This window comes from Chamaea fasciata, unplaced genomic scaffold (genome assembly GCF_029207755.1).
Source record: "Chamaea fasciata isolate MVZ Bird 193981 ecotype frontalis unplaced genomic scaffold, bChaFas1.0.hap1 SCAF_1, whole genome shotgun sequence".
Lineage (NCBI taxonomy): Eukaryota > Metazoa > Chordata > Aves > Passeriformes > Sylviidae > Chamaea > Chamaea fasciata.
The window spans coordinates 47,595,347-47,620,615 of NW_027094086.1; the positions used below are offsets into that span (position 1 = coordinate 47,595,347).

A 25,269-nucleotide genomic window follows, 5' to 3' on the forward strand; every position below is an offset into this window, starting at 1 on the left:
TGCACACAGAGAACACTCCTGGAAACTTTATGCTCTGTGCAGGAACACAAAAAAGACAAACTATGTTGAGACCAAGCAGTCTTTCTACACTAAGAGACACACAGGACAAAGGAAGTGTCAGCTTCTTCTTCCAAATGCTCCACAACTGATTTATTTGAACACAGCAAAACCCTTTCCTTGAGGACCAGGGCTGATGTTTATTATTTCTAAAAGCAGGAGTCCACTGATACCCCATGATGTACCACCAACAAGAACCTCATCACTCTCTTCTGCTCTCTCCTCTGTTCTTCCCTGGCCTATAATTTTTCTGCTCTTGTAATATTTTTTCTTTTTTTCTTTTGACAGGAGTTCCTCGTTATCAGCAAACAGACATAGTTTTCCTTTTGCTTCATTACAAACAAGACGTTCATCATTTCTGCATGAGAAAGGCAAAGTTCAAAAGCACAACTAATTAAAAGTAACTAGCAACCAAGTTGGCCTCATGGGCAGTGCAGGAAATACAGATTGCCAGTGGGCATTTTACCAAATGCACATCTGACTTCTGCGCTCCAAGCAGTCTAAAAAACCTTTTTTTTTTTTTTCCTTATCAAAGTCTTCCTTCTCAGGCTGAGATTTTTTGCAGAGTGGACAGATAACACTTCAGAAGTGCTAAAGCCATGACTTTGCCGTCTTTACGTTTTTGGGAATGACAATAGGCCACCAACTTGAAGTTGTAAAATTGTTGGGTCCGCACCAGTGTCTGGATGTCACAGGCTGGAATATATGCTAAGAATCACTAGGAATGTGCTGTACTCCAGCAGGCCATAAGCTCAGCTGGAGCCCAAGAGGTCTACCTTGATCTGAGTTCAGAAAAACTGACTTTCAGAAGACAAATTGCAATTTTCAACCCATTCCAGAGAGAGTTGTTTTTGATGTTATCGAATGGATGAGTTCCTAGATATTACTGCTTCTTTGGGGGTACCTACTACAACAATGTCAAGTCTTCAAGCCCTTCCAGTCATGACTTATCTTGTAATATCAGTATTTATTTACATAACTGCAAGATGCACAAATCCTAGCATCAATTACTAAGTTTTCCTTTATCTCATAAAATGAGAAGAGGCAGCATGAATCCAAAGATGTAGTCCCAGACAAGGACAAGAAACTAGAAGACAGCTGTGGCTATCCTGGCTGTTCTGCCAGATGGTGGATGCATGACCCAACAGGTACTGCTGTTCAGAGATTCCCATTTGGATGCTCGTAATTCAATACACCTGAAGAAACTTCTCCCACTCTCAACTTCTGAATAATGCCTTCAGGTAAGAAGCCATTGAATATTTGGCTCACAAACATTGGTTTTAGTCCCGACCTCCTCCAAAGACAGAAACCTACTTCAGCTTATGGTTTTTATCCTTTTTTTTTCCACTGCCAACAGATGTGGGAAACCCCACAACCTCAAAGAACACAGTCTACTCCTCTTGACAGTGCAGCTGACTGCAATTACAATGTGCTGCCATGCCATGAAGAGGACAAAGATGGACAAAATGTATAAATGTAACAATATTTTATGTGATTTTTTAGCAGACTTTCCTTGCTGGCTCTAATTGGCTCCCTTTTTTTCTTCCATTCTTTCAGGGCAAAAGATATATATTATTCCAAGAGTGTGCTAAAAATTCAGATGAGACATAATTAGAAACTTCTGCAAATAGAAATATTTGACTACATTTTTAAAATTTATACATTTCAATAATCTTTCTGGTACACAAAGTTGCTTAGACTTCTGGTATGTCTTTATTCTTGTTTTTGGAGGAAAAATCAGTCTGTTTCTATTCTTGTTTCTCAATTTTTATAACTGATCTCTTGCTTTCAAGATGAAGCGCAATAGGTTTTCTGGCATTAGAAGAGCTAGACAAGAGATCTACAATTTTAAAATCAATTTAAATCTTAGAAAATTGGCCAACTATCAAAGGGTAAGCAAGAGTAATTCTTACACTGTTTTTAGCTCTAAAGCAGTTCCTTACTGTCCTCTAGTGGAGCAGTAATATCCTCATAGACAGTATCTGCTCCTTTCTTCTTGTAGCTAACGCTGCTGCCCTTGGAGAGCAATCCTTGCTATTTCCACACTTCATGACTTTATCAGCGTCCATCACATCCCTTCTTGTGTGTGAAGGGGTTCTGCTCTGCAATTTCCCCCCTCTTCTACATCCCAGTTCCACTTGCTCAGTGAATAATTTAACAGACTTCTCCCTCCACCCTTTCTCAGAACACAAATAGGCTGAATGAAATGGTACTTAGCAGAATCCCACTGCAACGTCTTATGTACCTTTAAACAGGCATCCTCTGTTTAAAGAGAGAGAACTTCTTTTGCACCATGACAAGTTGTGAGCTGCCAGATAAATCATACTTTGACACCTTCAAAGTATCTAAAAGGCCACCAGAACAGCAGCTGTAAAGTCTCATCTTTTCACATCGTATTTATAAAGGTCTGAAAATCTTGTTTGTTGTACTCCTGTCAATTAGCCCAGTTCCCAGTTCAGCTGCAGGCCCACTGATCTCCTTGGAATCTTTTTTCAAGACTCGCGGCAGAATTGTTACTTTATTCTCCTTGACCACCACAGCTGGTTTCAGTGGCATGTTCCATGCTATAGTGACAGACTGAGCAGTTTCTTCTCACCTTCCAACCCATGGGAACAGGCTCCAATCCTGTCCCTTGGACAACACCCTCATCATTTACCCTTTCTGCCATTTCAGTTCCCAACAGCTCTGCAAAGAAACGTTCTCCAGCACTTCCACAATGAACATCACTGTAAAAATCCCATCTTTTCTTGTCATCTTACCTTAAAATATTCCCATTATTGTTTGATCTTTTACTTTACCTTTCACTTTTACGGATAGTTTGTTTTCACAGTTCTTAAAATAGGATTTATAGTTATTTCCTTCAGAAACTTTCTAAAGCAGCCTACTTTATAGCAAAATTTATATTCGATAAGTTGCAATGTGCTTCCAGGTGGACACAGCTTCCACAGTGTAAAGGCTCTCCCTAATTAAAAGCAGTCTCCTACCCTACTTATCTTGTTAAAAATTTCTTTTTTAATAGATAAATATTTATTCAGAGCATGTAATAGTTGTTCTAAAACAATTTTCAAGATAACCTGCATGAATTCCACTTTTTGGCAGCACCTGTTAATTTTTTTGAATTTCTTTTTTTAAAAATTCAGGAAACCAGACTTACTTTGGCATGGGTTCTTTGACTACCTACTTGAAGAAAGTTTTACAGTGTTGTAAAGATTTATTGTCAGCATGTATTAGTACATATGGGAATGACTAAAGACTTTGTTATTTGGCTTTATGCCTTTGGCATTCCTTAGGATATACCCCTGTGAAAAGCTGAAGTAAGTAAACCAACTAAGCAGGTACGATGGGGACAGTGCCGACTGTCATACCTTCTTCTACTTTTTTGCAAGGCCTGTAATTTCAGCCTGAAAGTATTTTGTCACTTAGTGTTACAGTTAAATTGATCACATTTGTTCTTGGGCCTATGCCACAACCTCTCCACCAGCAGAACCTGCCACCATCCCTATATAAATACAGCTGAACTTAAATTGTCCTATCCACCATGTTTTTAAATATATTTTTATGCCCACACATAAAGTGGAAGAATAGAAATTATTGATACATTTATATATATAAATATGTACAGATAAATCCCAGATGTATCTGTACTTTCTATTATTTTATTTTTACTTAAAGCACTTCAATAGTTGCTTGCTTTATGATCTCTTTTTAAAAGAGTTCTCACTGGTTGAACCCAACACTGTAGCTTCCTTATTTATTCCTAAGCATCTTATGATGATCTTTGGCTTGCCTACCTATGTAGGTATTACCCTGTCTCTGTGATACTGTATGATCTTACTTTCCCAATGCAAGTATGGAAATATATCCCCAGCTACAAAAGATTAATTTAAAATATCTCTGGAGAATCCTTTGTAATGTAGGTGATGACTACTGGTGTCCACCAGGAGAACTCTGGGCAGAGCTGTCACCCAAATTTAGAAATAACAATGCTTATCTCTATCAATAAACGAGACATGTAAATGCAAAGAGATTTCAGGGAAAAAATAAAAGGAAAATTGGATATTCTAATTTAAATACTGAAGAAACCATGGTGCTATACACTTAACACCAGAATTGAAGAAAGACACTTAGACTTCCTGGTTTTCACACCTCCAAACTATGAACAGTAGACACATTTCATATTTAATACAGCTTTATTTCAAGTAGATATAACCATTTTTGCAACAAGAGAAAAGAAATACAAGAAAATCCAGAGCAAAACAAAAGCACCCTAGAAAATTGTCATTTCTGTTCCCATTGACAGACATTTACCCTTGCAAGAAAAACTGATTTCAGTGACTTCAAAGCAGTCACACACTGAACACAAAGTTTAGACAGGAATTGCTGAAATTTCAGCTGCTGGCCTTAAAGAAAAAAAAAAAAGTAGGAGACTTGTCTGACAGGTACAAAAACGAATACAAAATGTATTAACACAATATGAAACAAACATATATTAAATAGTTTTGTTTCCTGGTACATCAGCCTTGCAAATGAATTTTATAAAACTTACATACTCAATTAAACAATTTATCTATCATTGTGGAAAACACAGTTCTTTATTTCAAGTTTATATTAACTATAAATATCTACAGACAAGAAAGACACACTTCAGGCTGGCACTCCTTACTTCCCAATCCTTTATGTCTTCTGCTCTTTGGCTTTTGGAGAAAACATTACAGCATAAGGCTGCCGCCTTTTTGGACGTTGACAGGGAGCAAGGTCCTCTTTAATGTAGCCTTAAAAAAAATAAACCTGAGGTGAGAAATATAATATAAAAGCAGGCATAACTTTAACTTGCGTTTATCCTCAAAAAATAATTAATATTTTATTTTTCTTTTGGGCCAACTGGTTCTGACTTCACATAAGTTTTAAGATCCCAGTGTGCAAATATCATTCACTAAAATACACAGCTGCTTTCTAGTAGGTGACTGCACAGTAATGCAATACAGAGTGTTGATAATAAAGAACAGAATGGAAACTATGAATTGTTCATTTATTCAAAACAAAACTGCATTTTCATTTTCTCTCTACCAAGGATTTCACATAAGAGTAACAAAGTGTGCAAGAACTGCTAATTCAATTCACTAATAAAAATCACTTTTAAAAATGTAAATCCTAGTCATACAGAGGAAACTTCAGGCACATGTGTTTTGTAGGTTTTAACAGTACCTCCCCTCTGTTTTAAGAGCACCTAGATTTATAAAAGACTGGAAAAAGCCAAACATGAGCCTATGGATCAAACACACCTTGAAAGCTCTCTGATAAGGAGTGTATAGAAAATTTCTGTAACATGCTCAACTTAGCTAACATTGACAGTGAACAGACATTTTATGCAAGTCAGTTTCAGCACCTGGCTTTTGTCAACTCCATACTATTTATCAGCAAAAACATCACCAAAATGAGAGTAGTAGACTTCTACTTCATAGCTGGAAAATTTTGTAACTCAGTTATTTAAAAAAACAATGTAACTCAGTTATTTAAAAAAAACCCAAAAACCAAAAACTCAAAAAACCCCAACAGAAATAGATGCTTGTGTTGTTCAAGATACCAATAAGGAGTAGAAAATACCTACGCTATAACCCACTACTTTGGAGTGGCAAGAACAATTGCTCATCATGGGAACTCTCTCGTGTTTTAGTTCTCTTGCTGCATGCACTGCTATAAAGTATTTTCCACAGGAGGGTTGATCTAAAGTCTGCCTCTGATTATGCTGTTGAGGACCATTAACAACTAGACAACTCTACTCCAGCAGAACAAGGAGACAGCCAAGAAGCTACTTTTTAATGAGGCTGCAAGCAGATTCCACATGTTACATGGTTCATAAAAATCAAGGCTCCCTGAAAGATTAAGGAAGGTACTGCACATACACAACTCTGGCCACTTTTTCCTATGCCTCACCTGACACTGTTACAACAACAGATAAAAGCAAAGATTAATGTTTCACAGCTACTGCACAAGTAAAGATGTAAGTAACTCAGAGAGTTCCTATAGGGCTCCTCACCCCAGCATTTCATCACTTCTGAAGAATGGTACATAGAGTACACTACAAACTCACCCTGTTTTAACGTAATTTGTAAAGACTCATTTTTACACCAGGCTCTAAGATTTTGAAAAATTTTTTAGAAAGAACAAACTTCTAAGTGAAGATGAGTTAAAAAAACCCCAAAACCGAACACCACATCTTTTCATTGTCACTAACAAGCAGGGTATATGTATGAAAACCTGTTTAATTACACCTTACCTGCAACATTTCCATTATCACCTGATTATTATGAAGCTTGAAAAAGACTGACAAAGGACATCAATAATGCTGCCTGTCTCTCCTAAGTACAATCTCTTGGCCTTTGCCTCTGAAAATCCAATCTTACTTATAGTCAAAAATATGTGGGGTTCACATTAAGTTCTATGAAAATCCCAATTATTTCTGCCTTCTCTATCTAGGCTCTAAGAAATTCTCCTTATATTTCTTTCTTAGCAGTACAGGAACTGCTAAAACCAGACAATATATATTAAAAATAAAGGCTGCTGATAAACAGACCTCAACAGGATTGGGTGAGAAAGGCTGCCATATGAACTAGAGATAATTTCAAGGGGAAAAAAAAAAAAAAAGAGCTTTAAAAAGTGCTTTTCAAGCCTGCTTTTTTTTCTTTTTTTTTCTTTTCTCACAAACCTCTTTCCACACAGGTTTGGGTGGAGGGAAATCCAACCTCCCAGAAATTTTCAGGAGTATTTGGAGGAATGTAGCGAAATCTGTGTCTTGAACAGGAAGCTAGTTTCTTCTCTCTCTCTTCTTCTGGAATGTCTGCATAATACTGAAAGTAAGGGAGGGGGAAAAAAACCCCAGTTAACAAATTCATACATAATAGAGTGACTGCTTTACACAATTGGCATTATTAATCACTGTGTTTATTAACATTGTTATCTAAAAACAATGGTGAGGACAGCCAGAGTAGAGATTCGTTATCCAAGTGACAAACACCTGGCAATTATCCTGAAAGCTTACTGAATTTACAGACTAAGCATGACTTTATCGTGGCAGATTTGATAACCTTCTATCTTTTAACACACCATAAGTAACAAGGTTTAGGCATATGTACAACTACTTATGTCAGCAGTTTACTGACTGATTTTATAAAGCTAAGTAGCACAGGTGTTGAAAGAGATGAGAATTTTTTAATTTATTAAGTGTCAACTTGCATTTACAAATTAAACAAAAAAAGGGAAAAACCCCCACTACAAAGCCCATGCTGGAGAATCATTTCCAGTATCCAAATTCACAGTAGTAACTGCAAACTTGAGTCAAAATGCTTCCTACTTACTTACCCCCAAATTAGAAGTAAATAAAGCGTTAGTTTAAGCAGCTGACTGACACTGAGACTCCAGAAATTATCTGCCAGCTGAGCATTCTCTACAGTAAATTGGCTATACTCTTTCACCCCTATCAGCTGTACTGGAGAGCTGCAATGAGAAAAGTATATACTCTCTCCAAACCTTTTTGCTGGGTGTTCCCCTGAGCAGCACCATAGAAAGTTAGGGTATATTTTTTCCATGCAGTTTTCTACTGTTTTAATTTGTAATTCTAGTTATATCTCCTAAAAATATGAATCTGGACCTTAGAGCACATAGAGAGTCAAAATATTTTCAAAGTGAATGCACTGTTTGATTCAATGGTAAGTCAACAGTCACAGCCACACAAGAAACCTGACCGTTGTGAAAATGGGAAAACAATTCTACAGAAATGGCAGTGTTACAATTCAAAAAGTCAAATTAAAATTTATAACTGATTCAATCAGATGGAAAGCGACCTAGTCTGGGAAAATCAGGAAAAGAATAGGATACCTCTATCAACAGAGATTATTTCATGCTCCCAGCTACTGGCAGGATTTCAGAAAACCTACTTGGAATTGTAAAGTATGCACATTCAATTTTTACTGACAAAAATTAAGAACGAGGTATTAAGTCAACAAAATTAACTATAAGAATTCTATAATGTAAGACAAATATTGCTTTGTTTTATTTAGGGATAATTAGCAGTGCTCCTTATTTCATCCTGTAAACAGCCTGAAATTTTAGAAATTCATCTACTAAAAGTGGGCAGTGTGCTGAATTTTTTTTAATTTAAAAAATTATGATTAGTAAGGAATAATTACAAATCCAACAATGAAAAATACAGTACACTTTACTAAAAACAGAAAATAAGAACAATCAGAAATCAAGATAAGCATGTTTCAAAAATAAATCAGAAAGAAACTTTTCTTCTTTGGCTTGTTTAGAAATCTATTAGGGTTGACAGAATGAGAGTTATGTATGTCAGCTAAACAGCAAAAAGAACTCTCAGCTGTTTTCTAGACTGATCTCACTGTCCGCAGCATTTTTAATCCACACAAAACATTCGAGCTAGGCTTTCCCATGTGTGAAGATACTGCAATCTCATTCTGTCTTCCCTGCAAAATAATTGTTTATAAAACTCTACAATTTGCAGTTTCAGAAAGGGAAGAAATCCTAAAAACATTCCTCCCATTAGTTTAGCAAAAACTTACAGAATAATTCCTGTAATCTAAATGCATATAAAAACATCTGAGTGATTCTCCTACTCACTTAAGTATAGCTATATTTACAAACCACATTAACAAATGTTACTTTTACAAGCTACCTGTAACTTCTGCCTACAATCTTTCTCCAATAGCACCACAAGGCCATAAAAACTCAAAACAAGACTTCTTATCAAAAGTTCTACACTGTAAAGTGAATGAGATGCTTCCACAAAGCTTTAAGATAAGCACTTATAAAGGAATTTACTATCAGCCTGCTGTGGCATGTCCAGAAGTTGAATCTCAGGTCTTAAGAGTGACAGTAACTGACCACACTCACACCACTTGCAGTACAGGGCCAGAATAAATTTACTGACCTCTACCCACTCCCTAAATACTCCCTTAGACGTTGGCAGCTTTTCAAACCCATATGGCTAGTCAGCAAGTCAAGACTTTTCTAAAGCATCATTTATGCTTTATCCAATACTCCCTTCTTCCACAGGCATTTAATTCAAAGCTAGTTTTATTATTGTGCAATGACACAGTCAAGCATTCCACACATTCCAAAACATTAATCTTGAACTGTGTACACTTTAAAAAAAAAAAAGCCCAAAAAAGCCAAAACCAACAACAAACCCAAACTTTCCTAGTATTTAATGTAGAAAACCTACTGTTACAAAACTGGAGCTGTGAATGTTTCCAGACACCATAGTTATCACTCCCAACTTGACAGGAAGTAACAAGAACTGGATTTGCAGAAGGAAGATCTGTAGCTTACAGAAACAGGAAATTAAAATGCTTAACACATGGCTCCAGAACCATGAAACAGACTGAAAGTTGGCGCTGTTTTCTTTTCTTTCAAACTCTTTAAATCAAGCATATTTTTTAAAATGGTATTTATAGTTGACTGTAAAAATTAAGTATTTGTATTTAATGAATTTTACCAAAATTATTTTCAGAAAATATTTTCATTAAAAACATACTCCAATAAATTTCTTCAGCTAAGAAATGAGATTTGACTATAAAGTGAATAGCAGGAGAATCTCTGAAAAATGTTGGTTCTATATACATGTGGAAATTAAGTGGAAAGATTCCAGAAAATCCACTATTGTTCAGTCATTAATCCACACTTCTACTGAGTCATCATTCATTAAATCATGAAGGCTATTAATGGCCAAATAAAATGTCCTTATTACACAAGTAATTATGTCAATATTTTATCTCTACACCAAGTATCTGAAAGCAATTTTATGAATAGAATGGGAGGGGAAAAAAAGTGTAACGTGAAACCTAAAATTTTGTACTTTTTAACAAGTATTTTAAACAAGTAACTAAACATTTTTGCATGCATTTGCCTAAATATACACATTGTTGCCTATGCTGGTGCAATTATCTGAAAAAAATAACCCAGGAAACAAAGAAAAAGTCAACCAAACCAAAATTAGATCTGTCTGTCTATATAAAGGTACAACAGGATATAGAACTTACTTATTTCAGCACCTATACAGTTCAGTAGAGCTTTGGATTCAAAGTTTAGAAACCTGTAATAGTTCTTTGACCAGCTAATGTAATTTTTAGTAACAGTAATCTTACTGGAACCACGATATAAGAAGCTGTTTTATCATACAGACACACACCAAAAAAAAAAAAAAAAATCAAACCCAAGACTTTCCATGCTATATGCAGCAACTACACTAAAAACAAACCAACCTCCTACAAACTTGGTTATCCAGCTTTGGTAAACACTTACTTCCCAGCTACTGTAGGTAATGATGATGATGCAACCAGAGTAATAATTAAAAACAGCACTTCAGCACCTAGATACTGTTTTGAGTTAGAAGAATGGAAGACTGACAAATTTTAAAGTACTACTTACTATTTCACATTCCTTACAAGTGTGGCCAAGCAATTTTCTTCTTTCTTCTTTTTTTCGAATAACCTCAATATGAGGAAAATCTAACACAGTATTCTTTCTGAAAAACAAAAATGCTTTCTCTTAATAGTACTTTTATTTCTCCTACATCACTGGAAATTTCCATTTTGTTAGAACACAAAGATGGATGGTCAAGTTAGAAAATTAGTTCAGAAATTGTCTACAAAACCCAAATCATACTGCCTTTCATAGGTGAACAGGGCAATTTTTATAAATTAAACAGTTTTCAAACATAATACGAACTTTTACATAACCAGAGATATCTGTCTCATTATTATGGTTTTTCATAGTTTAAAAATAATTACTATATAGAAACTATTTAAATATAGATCTTCTATAGACTATTTTTGTCCAAGACAGAGTTGTGCTTGCAATTATTTCCATGAGAGGAACATATGCTGGGCTTCCAGATGAGTAGGTTCTTTTCAACTTAACTGCTCTCGAAACACTAAACAAGTTTTCCTCTACCAAGAGAACATGCACTGAGGTAAAATATAAGCTAACTGAAGGGCTTGGTATCATTACAAAATGGAGATTCAGACTTCCAATTATGAATCTACTGGAAGGCACCAGAGGAGGCACTAAGAGGTGCAACTGTTGAACACTATTCACTTATTGCCTAGAGAGCAAGGGGCAAAAATACCAGAGAAGGAAAGGTTTTCACTTGTACAAGCAGCCCAGAGGTTCTCAGATCATAAATTCAGACATGACCACATGCCTGTAAGAAACCACATGGATTACAGAACACTGCATTCACTAAAATTATAAAAAGCAGAAGAGGCAATACCTTGTCTTCAGCAAATGAAATAAGCATCTCAACATTTTCTTCCTCTACCCCAGTTTTTATCTAAAGTCTTTTATCTAACGTAGTAGATCTCCTACCTCTGCATCTTCAACTGATAGTCTGTTATACACAAATACATTTATTTTATGGAGGATCAAGTTCCCTATAGGGAAGATACAAACAGCCTTAAAATGCCCATACAGAACAAACTAAATTACCTCTCATCACTTTTGAAATAAGGCTCCACAAAAGCTTTCTGCTTGGCTTTATCTTGTTTGTCCTCATGTTCTGTAAACACACATGCAAAACAAAATATAAGGTTAACAGACTGTCTGCAGAAACTTCTGTAAAATTATTAACCAACTGTTAAGAAACATAAAAATGCCATGTACCTTTCAGTATGAGACAACAAATTCAAATAGGTGCTAAAAATAACACAGAATCAATCGAACCAGCAATCAAAAAGCATTACTGGAGCAGAAGGAAAACAGCAGTGAGACAAGCAAAAAAAGACAAGAACATCAAAGGAAAGGCTGCTTAAAATACAAATTACTGTAAAATCTTCAACAGAACCTAGAATAGTGAGAAGAAAGGAAGTAAGTGTAGCCAGACCCCAGTGTTTAAGAGTCACTTTGGTGTTCTGCTGCTGTGCCAACTTCCACTACACATTCCACACTGGTGTGGTGATAAATGAACTACCAAAAACTTTTTCATATTGCTTTATGTTATGTCCTTACAAGTAATTAACTTTACTACAAATTTATGCAAAAAGAACTGGTGGTTACTTTGGCATATTTGTTCCTAAAGAACAGAGTCTGATTTCAAATCAACTCTTGTAGTTTATGTGAGATAATAAAGACAAAATCAGATTATATCCCACCCTTTAGTTTCTTGCTTGCTGCTGTTATTCCCTTATCCTGTTCTTCATCATGAAGAGTTTCTTTTTCATCACATGCCGAAGGACTACCTTCTGGTAGGCAGGACTCATATTCTTCATGGGTTGTCTGATCAAACAGATCTGTTATTTCTCCTCCTGTTATTAAAAGCACAAAGAACATCCAAATCAGTGTATCAATGATTTTAGTCAAGAAATTGCATTTTGATTAAATATGTATCAAAAGAATTAACAATTACTTACTGCTCCAGTATCAATAACTCAAAACCAGCTATACCTTTACTCTTGCTGCAACTTCTCTGTCAATCTTTCAAATGTGGCCAATGCTCATTTATTTTTCAGATCCCATTTCTAAAATCTGATTAATTGCTAAATCACTGTGAGGTACCTTTAACCTTAATACTCGATACGTGAAATTTTTGTTCTTGTAATTATGGGCTTACCCAAGCAGAAGGAAATATGTTTTAGGTAGGAAATAGTCACTACCCTGCAGCCATGACTCACCACATACCATATGTTAAAAGTGATATAAACACATTTGGATTTATTTTAAAGATACTAGTTCTATTTATACATCATTAAAAATGAAACTAGTCTTCTCATACAAAGTCTGATATGATTACATAGAAAAACTTTCAAAGCTGTTCACTGTAGGTGAGATCAGAACTGTTATATGGTTAAGTATTTCATCCTTTAAGCACTGTAAAGGAATAGCTACTCAGCACAAATCCTGTCTTTTTTTTAACCTACATTAAAAAAAAAGCCCCTCAAAACCCACCATTAATTCTCTAGGAAATAGACTGACATGTATAACTGATAAAAATACATCACCACTTTTTTACTGCAAATTATTTTCTACTATCTAGCCATACACAGAAAAAAAAGTGCCCTTTTACTCTTTTCTCCTCAAAAAAAAAAACCCAACCAAACAAAAAAACTCCAACAAACCCCCAAAACCCCCCATACCACAAAAAAGCAAACCAATGTGAAGAAAAGAGAAAAAAAAAAGTCTTACGTGTACTGCTTTCCTGATTTTGCTCTTGATTTTTCATTTTTAATAGCACACTGTCACTAACATATGTATAATCCATATCAACAACTTCCCCTCCAACTCTGGTCTGAGAACCACCCTAGGAAAAAAAAAGCAAACATGACAATTGCACCTAGAAGTAACCGGTGTAGTCAGTGTCAGTGCTGTGTAACTTAAACACTTTCAAAGCAGTTCCTGACTTCTTTTTGGACACTGATTTACTTTTTTTCCGGCAGGTTACAGCCTCATTAGAATTCTTTCTCACAACCATTTGTCTACTTTCATACTGAGAATATGCCTGCTGAGTTTATGAAGTACAACTAAACAGTGGAAATGTTTTAGGGTAACTGTAGCATGAACAAATATCAAATGAGCCAAATTCAGAATTTTGTCACAAAGTGGTTGGTCTGTTCAGAACAGTGTCCACGATACTACTTTGCAGGCTTTTTCGACATCATAGAACATGCAGACTTATTATAAAAGTTCACCTTTGTATCAATCACAGTAATGTCCATTTTGTACTGTGAAAAGTCAGCTCCTGGGTCTATGCTCCACTGGAAGTTTTCTAAAGAGGGTTTATCTTTCAGGTCTGTATGCACAGAATATGAGAAAAAAAAGACAAATAATCAGAATCAAACTCTGCCAGATGCATCTGATACCCTGATTGTTCTGTATGTGCTTTATGATGGCACTCAACGTGATCTGCTCCATAACCTTCCTGGTCACCTGGGTGAGGCTGATAGGCCAGTAGTTTCCTGGATCCTCACTCCAGCCCTTCTTGTGGATCAGTGTCACATTTACTCACCTCCAGTCAGCTGGGACCTCCCGGGTTATCCAGGACAGCTGATAAATGGTGGGAAGTGGCTCAGTGAGCACTTCTGCCAGCTCCCTCAGTACCCTCATGTGGATCTCATCTGGCCCCACAGACTTGTGCCTAAGTGGAGCAGGAAGGAGGTCACCAACAGTTTCCCCTTGGATTACGGGGGCTTCATCCTGCTCCCTATTCCCGTCTTCCAGCTCAGGGGCAGGGTACCCTCAGAACAACTTGTCTTACTATTAAAGATTTAGGCAAAAACGCACTAAGTACCTCAGTCTTTTACTCATCCTTAGTCCCTGTTTCCCCCCCATCCAATAAAGCAAGGATATACTCCTTAGACCTCCTTTTGTTGCTGATGGATTTACAGAAACTTTTATTGTCTTTTATGGCAGTAGTCAGATTAAGCTCTAGTTGGGCTTTGGCCATTCTTATTTTCATCCTGTGTAACCTCACAACACCCTTATAGTTCTCCTGAAGCTGCCTGTCCCCTCTTCCAAAGGTCATAAACTCTTTATCTCTGAGTTCTAGCCAATGCTCTCTGTTCAGTCAGGCTAGCCTTCCTTCCCATCAGCTGACCTTGCAGCACATGGGGCAGCCTGCTCCTACACCTTTAAGATTTCCTTCTTCAAGAATGTCCAGACTTTTGGGACTCCTCTGCCCTTCAGGACTGCTTCCCAAGGGAGGACTGTCAACTGGTCTCCTAAACAGGCCAAAGTCTGCCCTCCAGAAGTTCTAGGTAGCAGTTCTGCTACCTCCCACTTCTTACTTCTCTGAGAATGGAAAACTCTGTCATTTTGTGACTGTCATACTCAAGATGGCCCCCAACCATCACTTTACCTACCAGTCCTTCTCTGCTCACAAAAAACAGGTCCAGGGGGTGCCTTTCCTAGCTGGTTCACCACTGAAGTTAGATGAATGACAATACAAGTGTCAGGTCTAAGCAAAGAGTACAAAAGTGTCTGGTTGTTGTTCCAAAGATGCTGCTCAATTTATCTCTGAGCAGAATATTTCAATTCCAAGCTACATGGCCACACCAACTACTGGCAAGCATCTTTTAAGTTCATAATGCAAATACTTCTAAATAAAGTATGCAGTGTAACAGCTTGGCTGAGGAGTACAGAAGCTTTGATTCTTCAACACTAGTTCAAAAAAGTTATTTTTCCAACTGGGAGCACTTAACAGGAAAGAAGATACATGCTCTAGAAAGAATATGACAGCCTGTGTTCATTTTCACTTAAGTACAAATTTCTTTACCAGACCATTAGGAATAATGAAAAATATTAAGAAAATTACTTATGCTTATACTTGAGTAGTTTTCAAGTACTTGATACAGATAGTTTAAACTCAAACTTCATAAGTTTTTATTATTACACTGCAACAAATAACAATGCTAAACAAACAAGAAAGAACAAGATTCCTAGCCTGTTGAATGTACCCCAGAATACTAATGATATTTTTACTATACAGTGGCAAAGTATGCCAGGAAGACACAGACTCGTAAATGTTGGGGGTGATCTTGAGAAATCCCAAATAGAATGTGACTGAGTTAGGAGCAGAACAAAGGGATTAAAGTGGAAGAAAGGAAGAGAGGAAAAATTCTATTTGATCACAGGATAGGCTGTGGGGGTAGGGAGGCAGTAAAAGGAACATTTTCATTAAGTTACCTTTCTCATTTTGCTGTGCTTTACTTTTTGATAGTCTACAAGGGTTTGGCTGAAGTACAGATGCTGGTTCAGACTCTCCATGTCCTGTCCTTGTTTTCTTTCTATTTGGTACATGGCCACTGGCAACCTAACAACATATTGCAATTTTACTATTTCCCAAAACTTAAATAAAATACTTCAAAGGAGAAGAAAAAGAGTCAGAAAAGCATACCTTTACATCATCAAAAAGCTCCTCTGTCTCTGCAGAACTCGGCAGTGGTGCAAATTTGAAGGGAGGAACTTCTTCTTTTATTGGGATCTGGCTTTTCCCGTCAGGAAATGTTTTTCCCAGCACTGCCTCTTGTACATAGGATTCCTCTTGTAAATCTCTGCCAAACAAACAGCTCTCGTTGTTGGCATTTTGAATGGATGATGAACCTTCAGGAATGGCCTTCCCCTTGTGTGAAAAAATGTCATGCAGAGTCACTTGCTTCAGTCTGTTTTTATATGTCTCCTCAGTTCCTTGTTTTTTCTCTTGCCCGCGAACTCCAGAGAAGCGATCAGACAGATCCAAGGGCTTGTCACCTGTATGTTCCCCATTCACCTGCGGAGCATCGGATCTAAAGAGCACAGAGCTCTCTTTGCTGAATGATGTTTTCTCACAGTTGACTGCATGATCATCTTCAGCTTTCTTTCTCTTAGCACACCTGCCTTCTAGCTGCTTCTGGTATACAGGAAGGACATCACTCTTGATCACCTCACTTTTGGCTGTGCAGGTGTTTCCAACACAGGTTACAGCCTCATTAGAATTCTTTTTCACAACCATTTGTCTGTGGGCAGAGGCCTGGCTGATAACTGAGTTGATTTCCGTCCCAAGATTCAGCGGTGCAACAAAAGCAACATCTTCAGATTTTGACCTACTTTTATGAGACCTGGAACTGGAAGGATTGTTGAAGAGGTTCGTTTTGAGGTGAGGCTTCAACCCCGAATCTAAAATGCAAGGAGTATGAACTGTACTTGAGTTGTTCTTCGTGCTGCTGGAAGCTCCAAATACAGGAGAAGCTACCCGAGACTCCCAGTCATCATGTGGTGGAGTGATATGAGATGGATCTGAAATACTGAATACAATGAGACATGAGAGATTTTTCTGGTGTACAGATGGAAAGAGAGAAAATGATATTAAAAAATTTATAATGTCTCCTATTGCTGATCTGCTTTAAAGTTGTGTGAGCTGATAGTATTAACTGAAAACAGAAGGAAAACCAAAAATTAACCTATTCTAGGGGTAGGTACTGTTGCACTTAAGAGCTGTACAAGGCAACAAAATACAGATCTCGTCCTTCATTTTGGTATGTGATGTGAAATTCTGTTCCACTTTCAACTGAGAACCAAGGACAGAGTTAAGCCTGCCTAAGTACCTCCTTTATCCAAGGACTCCCTACCTTTCAGTGCAATGAAATGGAAGACAGTGAGAATAGGAGCCCATTTAGGTTCTTGTATAGATCTTAAAACCACAAAAGATTCTCAAAGCTTCTGCAAGTGAATGAAAAAAGTGCAAGCTCCTTTCAGGTACTGTATTTTTACCTGTCATCAACAAGACATACATTCAAGATGACAAATAGGAACAAAAAATAATTCAGTTTAGACCACAATATCCTGATGAGAGTGGGAAGGGCAACAGTCAACTGGTTTGACACCTAATTAGAGCAATAGGATCCTTCCTGCATTCCAGCTCCAGGCCCATTATCCACAGGGTTATGGGCCTGAGAAGATACCTCACAATAATGAGAAGTTGGAAAAGAAGGAACTGTGTACACAAGAAGCCCAAACCAGAAGTTGGTGAACTGAGTAAAAGTCTACAGTTTTGCATTCTATCAGTTTCTTTGCTTCTCATGTTATTTACTTGAAAGAAAGCCCTCTGATATGAAAATCCTTATTTTCATTTCTATACCTTTAAAGCAAAATGCAGCAAGGTTTGGAATTCTATGAAGACCCAAATTCTATAAGCCTGCTTAAAACAATACTATTATAACTGAGAGGAAACACACCCTAAATTGTTGTCATCATTTCTTGATTCAGAAGCTGGATGTTTTCTTGAGTCTTCAGACTGCAGGCTCTCTGAGGCTTGGCTCATAACTGTATTAGTGAGGGGAAGATTCAGTGCACTCTGGGACTCCTTGCAAGTGGTGAAGGAAAACAAAGAAAAGAAGTGTGAGAAGATATTGGATTTAAAATTAGAAATATGCTTCGTTGGCACATAAATATTCTGAAGACCCGTTCAATCTGAACATGCAAAACTCTAAAAAATAATAAAAGCTGAGAGATGAAATTAGGGCCAGCAGCTTTAAAGAAATCTTATGGAAATTGAAAAAGTTCATTCACAGGCATGGACACAAAAATATTCTGCATACTGTAATTTTCATGGTAGTTACCAAATAAAACCATCAAATAATCTCCTCTGAGTCACCAAACAGTCTCATTGTAAAGAAATATTTTTCAAGGTTTTAGATTTGATTACTGCATGAAGGGAATTTAGCAGACCCAAGGATTTATATCACTGTATTAATAAAACTTGAAAGGAGGAACCATGTCTCTACCCTCCCCCTCAACCCCTCCAAGACAGGTCAGCATACTTATACCTCTTCTTGCTAAAGCAAGTCAGTAAAGACAGCAAAAGCAAACCAAAGTGAGCTTACTGGAGCTCAGAACACTTTTGCAGAATTTTAATGCAAAAGAGAGAAATACTGTTTTTGAAAACAACTGGCCCAAAAACCTGGTTATCTAAGAAATTTGGGAATACTTACAGGTTCCTCTTCAACACTAAGTCCAATTGTTTCTGCAACAACTGCAGCCAAGTTAAAAGATGGCTTTGGAACAGGGTATCCTCCCACCTTTGGTTTATCTTTGTGAGTAGAAAGAAGATCACAGTAAGTTACATACGCATTTTAGTAGCTTGCTCGACTCACAGAGATGATAGAAACAGAACTAAAAAGGTCACAAATTAGAACTGTCATTTATGGAAATAGTTTGATATCTGTCAGATCAAAACCATATCTGGAAGTGGTAAGTGGCTAAAGAATTTCTGATGAGAGCAAACTGCTGTATCAGCACAGAGAAATACGTGTCCAATTTGAATACAGCTCACCAAAATTAAAAATCAATGTAAAAGTTGCTTTTCACACTTCCAGTCCAGGGCACAAATAGTCTGGTAAAAGCATGTAGAACTGAGATAATGTGCATTTATAACACAATGCTTGTCTTGCATATTTCCTGACAGTTGCCATTTTTTTCATGGACTTTTTTTTCTGGGAAAATAAGTAGATCAGTTTCCCTTCTTCGAGGGGTTTAATGTAACTCAGTTCATTAAACTGGGGCAAGATAATAAGACTGGAAAGTACAAAACCAGCAACCACCACAACCCTGACTTGCATGAATAATTCCATGTTGATTCTCACAGTAATTAAAGAATTGAAAAAGGTTTGCACTTTATTAGGTTCCTGTGTTAAAAAGAGGTTAAAGAGATGAAACCTCAGTTTTACAATATTTTTGCCTGATTTTGAATGGAATTAAAACTAAATCTATTAATTCACTTACTTGGCACAGGGGACAGTTGTGGATCACAGGTGTCTGCCACTAGTATCTCTCCTCCATGGTGAGTGTTCACTTGTGTGGAAAAGAGTGGAATTTTTCCAAACTCTAGGAGATGTGGAAACATTTTCACATGGTGAAATTAGGTATCTTGTTGTGATAATTTTGTGTAGCTACAAACAATGACCCTGATCTTAAAAGCACTTGAATGCAAGATTTATTATGTCAGCAGATCCAGCAATCTAAACACATCTAGTAATTTGTGACAGTGATGTCAGAATAAAAAATAAAATGATAAATATTTTATATTAATCATTTTTCTCACAAATATGATCTCAGCCACTCAGCCCTAAACCAATACTAACACAAAATGACACCACCATCTAGTCTGACTACATAAAAATAGTTATTCAAGCTGTATTTGACCTGTTAATAGGGCAATGAAACTATTGAAGAGTAAACCCTCCAAGGCAACAATGCTCTGCATCAGCTAAGGTAATAAAAAGGTGAAAAACCTGAGATCTGAATTATGACAAACATTTGCCATGTAGTCCTTTCTCCTTTGATGACCAATAGCTTTTCACAGTCATTAACTGTGAGAGGTATTTACACTATTTCTTACATATTAAACTTTGGATTCATTTAGTAGCTTCACTTTTAATACAGAATAGGGAGAGAGATAGGTATGCTTAGGAAAGAGAAACTACTCACAGCACTAAAAAGTTCAAATGCAACATAAGGGGCATGAATAACCAGCTCACCCTTTTCATCCCATAGTTATCCTATTTTTATTCTTGGGAAGCAGCTTTTATTCAAGACTAATATTTAGATCTATTCATATTTAAAATACCTTTTTTTAATGCCACAAGATAAATTGACCTGGACAATATTTCCTGTGCATCAATAAAATACAAGCACAAAGTGCCTTATTTCACAAAAATACTTTTTGTAGACAAAATATTTTAGAGTTATTTCTATGACACTACAGAACAAAGACTGGAAATTAAATGCACACAATACTTCTGAACTCAAGACACAAAACAAATGCAAACAGTGTAGAATACAGACAAAGAGAGATCATGTAGATATCTATCAGTTTCAGTAAAATTACTTCAGTTGCAGAATAATTACAGAACGTGGCAAAACATGTTTCACTCACCACTAGGTGGTGACATTGCTGCGTGCACAAGTCAAACTTGAACAGATGCTTTTTCAGCCAATTTGCACTTAGAGAAGAAATATATTTGCATGTGCACGTGGGTGCATAAAAGTAGAAGGTTGACATAAGTTCTGAGCATATCACTGATGTAACAGTTACTGCTATAGACCTTTTTTCCCCAGACTCATGCATTACCACACAAAAAGAGAAAAGGCAAAGCAAAAAAAGTACAAGGGTTTTTTTTTTTTTAGATTTTGCCCTTTGCAATCAAGTTTTTACACCATCTTTCTCTTTAGCCCTTAATTAATTACCAAAAAAAAATACTCTTACCACTGTTGCTTTCCCTAAGTTCCAAATCTGGGGGTGTATGTTCTGTATATCGGATATGCCTATTCTCTTTTTTTCTTCTCATACGATTAACCACAGAAAATGAAGATGTTAGAACAGGAGAATCTGGAATGACTCCTTCTTCTGCCTCCACTGCTTGCTGCTTTTGCACCCTGGAGACCAAATCAGGTGGTCAAATAAAACCGTAAGTCAGCAAAGTTAAGAGTTTTGACTTCAGCAAGGAGGACAATCACACAGTTCAAGAACACAACAATTGTGGAAATACAGCTACCTCAATAACATTACACTGTAAAAAAGTAATACTCAACCCAGTTTTTAGATATATCTAACAAAAGATTAACCATTGCTCCATCAAGCTCAAGAACAGCATACAACCCTAGCTCTTCACATTTGAAGTCAACATACAACTGCACTATGGAAGCCCTTTTTCCTGGATGAAGTTAGGCACTGTAGAGGTTACAGCTTGTCTAAATCCCTGTATATCTTCACAGTTTATGACCCTGAGATTGGATGAGTTGGTTAGAGCATGGTGCTGGATAACACCAAGATTCTGGGTTCAATGCCTGGATGGGCTATTCACTCAATAGTTGGATTTGACGATCCTTCTTGGTTCCTTTCCAATTCTGAACATATTCAGATGCGGAAAAACTGTCTTAAATACAAAACAAAAGCTTTGGGACAATTTTAAATAGTAATGAACAGCACTGTATTCAGAGCAATCCCACTCCAAAGCATTGAGGCTACCTCTAACTCAACTCAAAAAAGTCTTCAGGGAATAGTGTAAAAAAGCATGTAAAACAAATACTGTTAAATACAAGATGAGTTATGAAGTTTACCTTCTCTCACACTTCTCTCTAGCAGCCTGTTGTAGAGTCAGTATATAAAAATTAGTGTAACAAATAACTAGGTCTTTTCTCTCCAAAAACTCTTATCTAGACATAGTGAGAAAATACCAAGAAAAAAAAGGACTGATTTTCGATCTTTGAATTTAAATAGCTCGTGGAGTACTTCCTAAGGGGCTATCTGCCCTATGGTGGTGACAGTGAGATGTGGAAGAAGCAGTAAGAGAGAAGCACACAGAAATCTAACTCAGCCTACTTGGTGATCTTCCTGCAGTTGAACTTTCCCTTACGATTCTCAAGAGAAAACATGGGCCAAAAGATCACTTCCTAACTATCAAGAGAGGGATATATGGTTATAATCCAAGGGAGGGAGAGGAAATACAGATAAATTTTTGCTTGCATTGAAGCTAAACCACAAACTCTTACATAAAATAAGGTAATGGAAAACTTTAAAAAGCTGTCTGGCTTGAGACAAAAAGCATTTTTGCAGTAAGGCTTTTTACCACTACTAATTTTGAACACTTAATGACAATACTGATGCACTGATGTTCTCAAGTCTTGACGAATCCTATTGTGTGATTTTGCAATGCCTTTTTATAGCACATTTACAAAGAAAGCACTGGAAAACTGTATTATCTACTAGCAATATCTTAAGACACAAATCAAAATAAACAACAGAGCGATATATTCATCAATTTACTTTGCAAATTTAAGTGAGCTATTAGAGTTCTCTTTAAATTTACTGGCACATATGGCCTTGTTTGACAAATGAACCAACTAAAATGTATTTTTCTGCCCCTTACTTCTATACAAACCAAGAGGTAGGTTCTACATAACATCAAAGAAAAAAAAATCACCAAATGAAGCAGCTGCCATACATACTGTACATCATAACTATGTAATAAATAATTTCTGAATCATGGATTTATCTGAGCCCCTGGAAGATGTTTTTGCAGAGATTTCCTTACTGTTTCCATCCATGCATAATGAAATCTCAATGTCCTAAAGGACCAGATAATACAATTCTTCTACACTTTAACTGATTTCACTTCCATGGAGAATTCTCAGATTTTTATTCCTAATATTATAATTTGGCTACAAAATACACAAGACTGCAAAAACCTGATTTCATATCATGCACTAGAAACAACCTGCTACTTCGCACCTGTGATGTGATATTATATTGATCTAAGTTGCTAATTCTAAATAAAATACCATGATTATAGGTCAACAAAAACAACCAAATGCAGTAACTGTATTGAAACAGCAGTACCATCCTTGTAAATTACTGTTTATCCACCCAACTCCACACTTATTATTTGAACTGAGCAAATAACTTATTGTTACATTGGTCATTGTCAGCTTTCCTACTTTGGCCAGAGATTTTCAGTGGAAGCTGGGGTCATGAAGTATGTTACTCTGAGAAGATTAAATACATACAGAAAAAAGAAAAGACAATGAAGGTACAAAGATGGGAGACAAACCAAGAAATACAAAGAAATAGGACTACAGTCATTCTGAACTGAACTCTACTTGTTTTACCCCCTACCAAAGTTGAATTCTGACAGGGACAAGAAATAAACCACATGATAAAAAACCCTTCCCTATCAAGTCCACACATCCTGTCCCATTTCTCCCACATACACAGCTTAGTCACAGATAGGCAAAAGTGAGGTAAGTTTCAGATGATGTCAGACCACAACAAGAAAGAACCCTACCTCCACCTTGCACACAGTACACCACATTCACATATTAACCACAACATTAGATGGCACATTCTTACTATAACAGTTAAAATTTCAGTCAATTTGTAGCTCATTATTTTTATGTCTTGTTTTCAAAACTTACTATAGTATTTTTCATCTAAAATTGCAAAATTATAATAAGCTTATTTAAAAATGTATTCCAAGATCCTGGGACTTTTTGACTATCTAAATAAGTACTTTTCTGAAGTCCTAGCCTAGGAGGAAACAGATGGTAAAGAGGCAACCAAGTAATAAAAGTATGAGATGTACAGCTTGGCTATACACCGTGAGCAGGAGGCAAGCAAAATTTCTATGATAAATTTACTTCTCCCAGTTTTACTCCCATTTTTAAATCAGAAAATAAAAGTCTGCATAATAGAAGGAAACTGGGTTTAGCTTGTCATAATGGCAGTAGACTACCTTTTCACAGTCTGTCTATCAGAAAGAGGAAACAAGATTCAAAGACTTAAAAGCTAATATTTATATTCCTAGACATCTCTACTGAGGAATGGGGAAATATCCAAAACAACCCCAAACTTACTCTAGCTCCTTCTGCAATTGCTGGAACTGTTCAGTCAACTTTTTATTCTCATCCTGTAAGTTGTTTTTTTCATTCACTGAAATTTATAGAAAAATATTTTAAAAAATCAATGCATACATGTTAACAAGATAATCTCATCAGGCCCTTTAAGCAAACAGAACCAATTGTAGAATGTAATACCATACCCCTTCTCTATGGTTTACAAATATGAAGTTTCACACTAGTCATTAAAAAAATAGTAAAATGACATGTTAGAAAAGGCAGAGGTGGCACAATTACTGTATCGCTATGTTAGTCCTACACAATCATTAGTTATTTTTGTTCATGTCCACACAAGTGAGACTGTGTTGTAAAGATGACTGAATTGCTCACTTGCCTCCATGGAAAAATTGCTTCCTTAGGCTAAAGGTAACCTATGAACTATAACGCAATCTGCATTTGGTTTTAGCCACTAAAGCAACCATTAAGCCTTTTTTCCATTCTGTCTCAAACTAATAAAGTGATAGCTCTCAATTCATCCGTTCACTTTAATTTTTAAGTTCTTGATTTTATTTTGTTGTCTATTTTGCCTCTAGATTCCTCAATTGATCTTTTTCATTGTTATACAGATCTCAACCCAAACCCATGGGAGCCTGCTGTTGTGTCACATTTCAAGATTTGTACCTAATAGGTGTCACCTTGATTTTTAAGGTTCAGAGCTATATTTAGAGATTTGCTGTACCTTGTTTGCTGCTCATCATTAAACTCAGAACTCAGAATATTTTTCGTAAGTGCTCAGTATTAGAAGCCCTTGAAACACTGATGTGTTTTCTATTAGCACAGAACCTAGTATTTCCACAGTTTAATTAAGCACCAGAAAGCTATTTTTTGTCTGGCATTTCCCCTATTTTAACTCTCACTTAATGTCTGCTTGTTCTTGACCAAGCAAGACAACTAAATGATACAAAATAATTAATGGTAAAGATATCATTAATGTTTTAAAATTCTGTCCTGTACTATTCAATGCTTTATACAACCAATCTTTCCAAACTCTCTTTATGAACGTATTTGTGTCCTGCTTGTGTATCACCTGGAACAAACAGTTTAATTTGTCGCACATGTTCTGTTTCTTGATTTCAAAATGAGCTGCCGACAAGCTGCCTGGTATAAAGATATTTATTTGTGGCCTCAGTTGGTTATGTGACAGTTACGGGTTTACTGCAGTCAAAGACCAAAACCAACTACAGGACACAAGCTCAACCAGCTCTGTCTGAACTTGATACTTTGCAATCACCAGTTCCTTTTGAAGTCAGGGTTTTCTTAGGAAAGCTGGCAATCATT

The 25,269-nt window shown here is 36.5% G+C and overlaps 1 protein-coding gene across 2 annotated transcripts in view; it reads right to left on the bottom strand.

Annotated features, from left to right (window-relative positions):
• Positions 1–4,228: 4,228 nt before the first annotated feature.
• Positions 4,229–25,269, bottom strand: part of RBBP8 (RB binding protein 8, endonuclease) — a 34,135-nt gene continuing 13,094 nt past the window's right edge. For both annotated transcript variants that reach the window (XM_066182521.1, XM_066182527.1), the window contains exons 6-19: positions 23,950–24,025; positions 20,804–20,973; positions 19,321–19,422; positions 18,531–18,628; positions 17,775–17,902; positions 15,959–16,844; positions 15,748–15,874; positions 13,755–13,855; positions 13,252–13,366; positions 12,222–12,374; positions 11,560–11,629; positions 10,501–10,597; positions 6,764–6,905; positions 4,229–4,829 (exon numbers count right to left, since the gene is read on the bottom strand). In XM_066182521.1, coding sequence (XP_066038618.1) covers positions 4,732–4,829; positions 6,764–6,905; positions 10,501–10,597; positions 11,560–11,629; positions 12,222–12,374; positions 13,252–13,366; positions 13,755–13,855; positions 15,748–15,874; positions 15,959–16,844; positions 17,775–17,902; positions 18,531–18,628; positions 19,321–19,422; positions 20,804–20,973; positions 23,950–24,025 — 2,363 coding nt within the window. In that variant the 3' untranslated portion in view covers positions 4,229–4,731. The remainder of the gene's footprint in view (positions 4,830–6,763; positions 6,906–10,500; positions 10,598–11,559; positions 11,630–12,221; positions 12,375–13,251; positions 13,367–13,754; positions 13,856–15,747; positions 15,875–15,958; positions 16,845–17,774; positions 17,903–18,530; positions 18,629–19,320; positions 19,423–20,803; positions 20,974–23,949; positions 24,026–25,269) is intronic.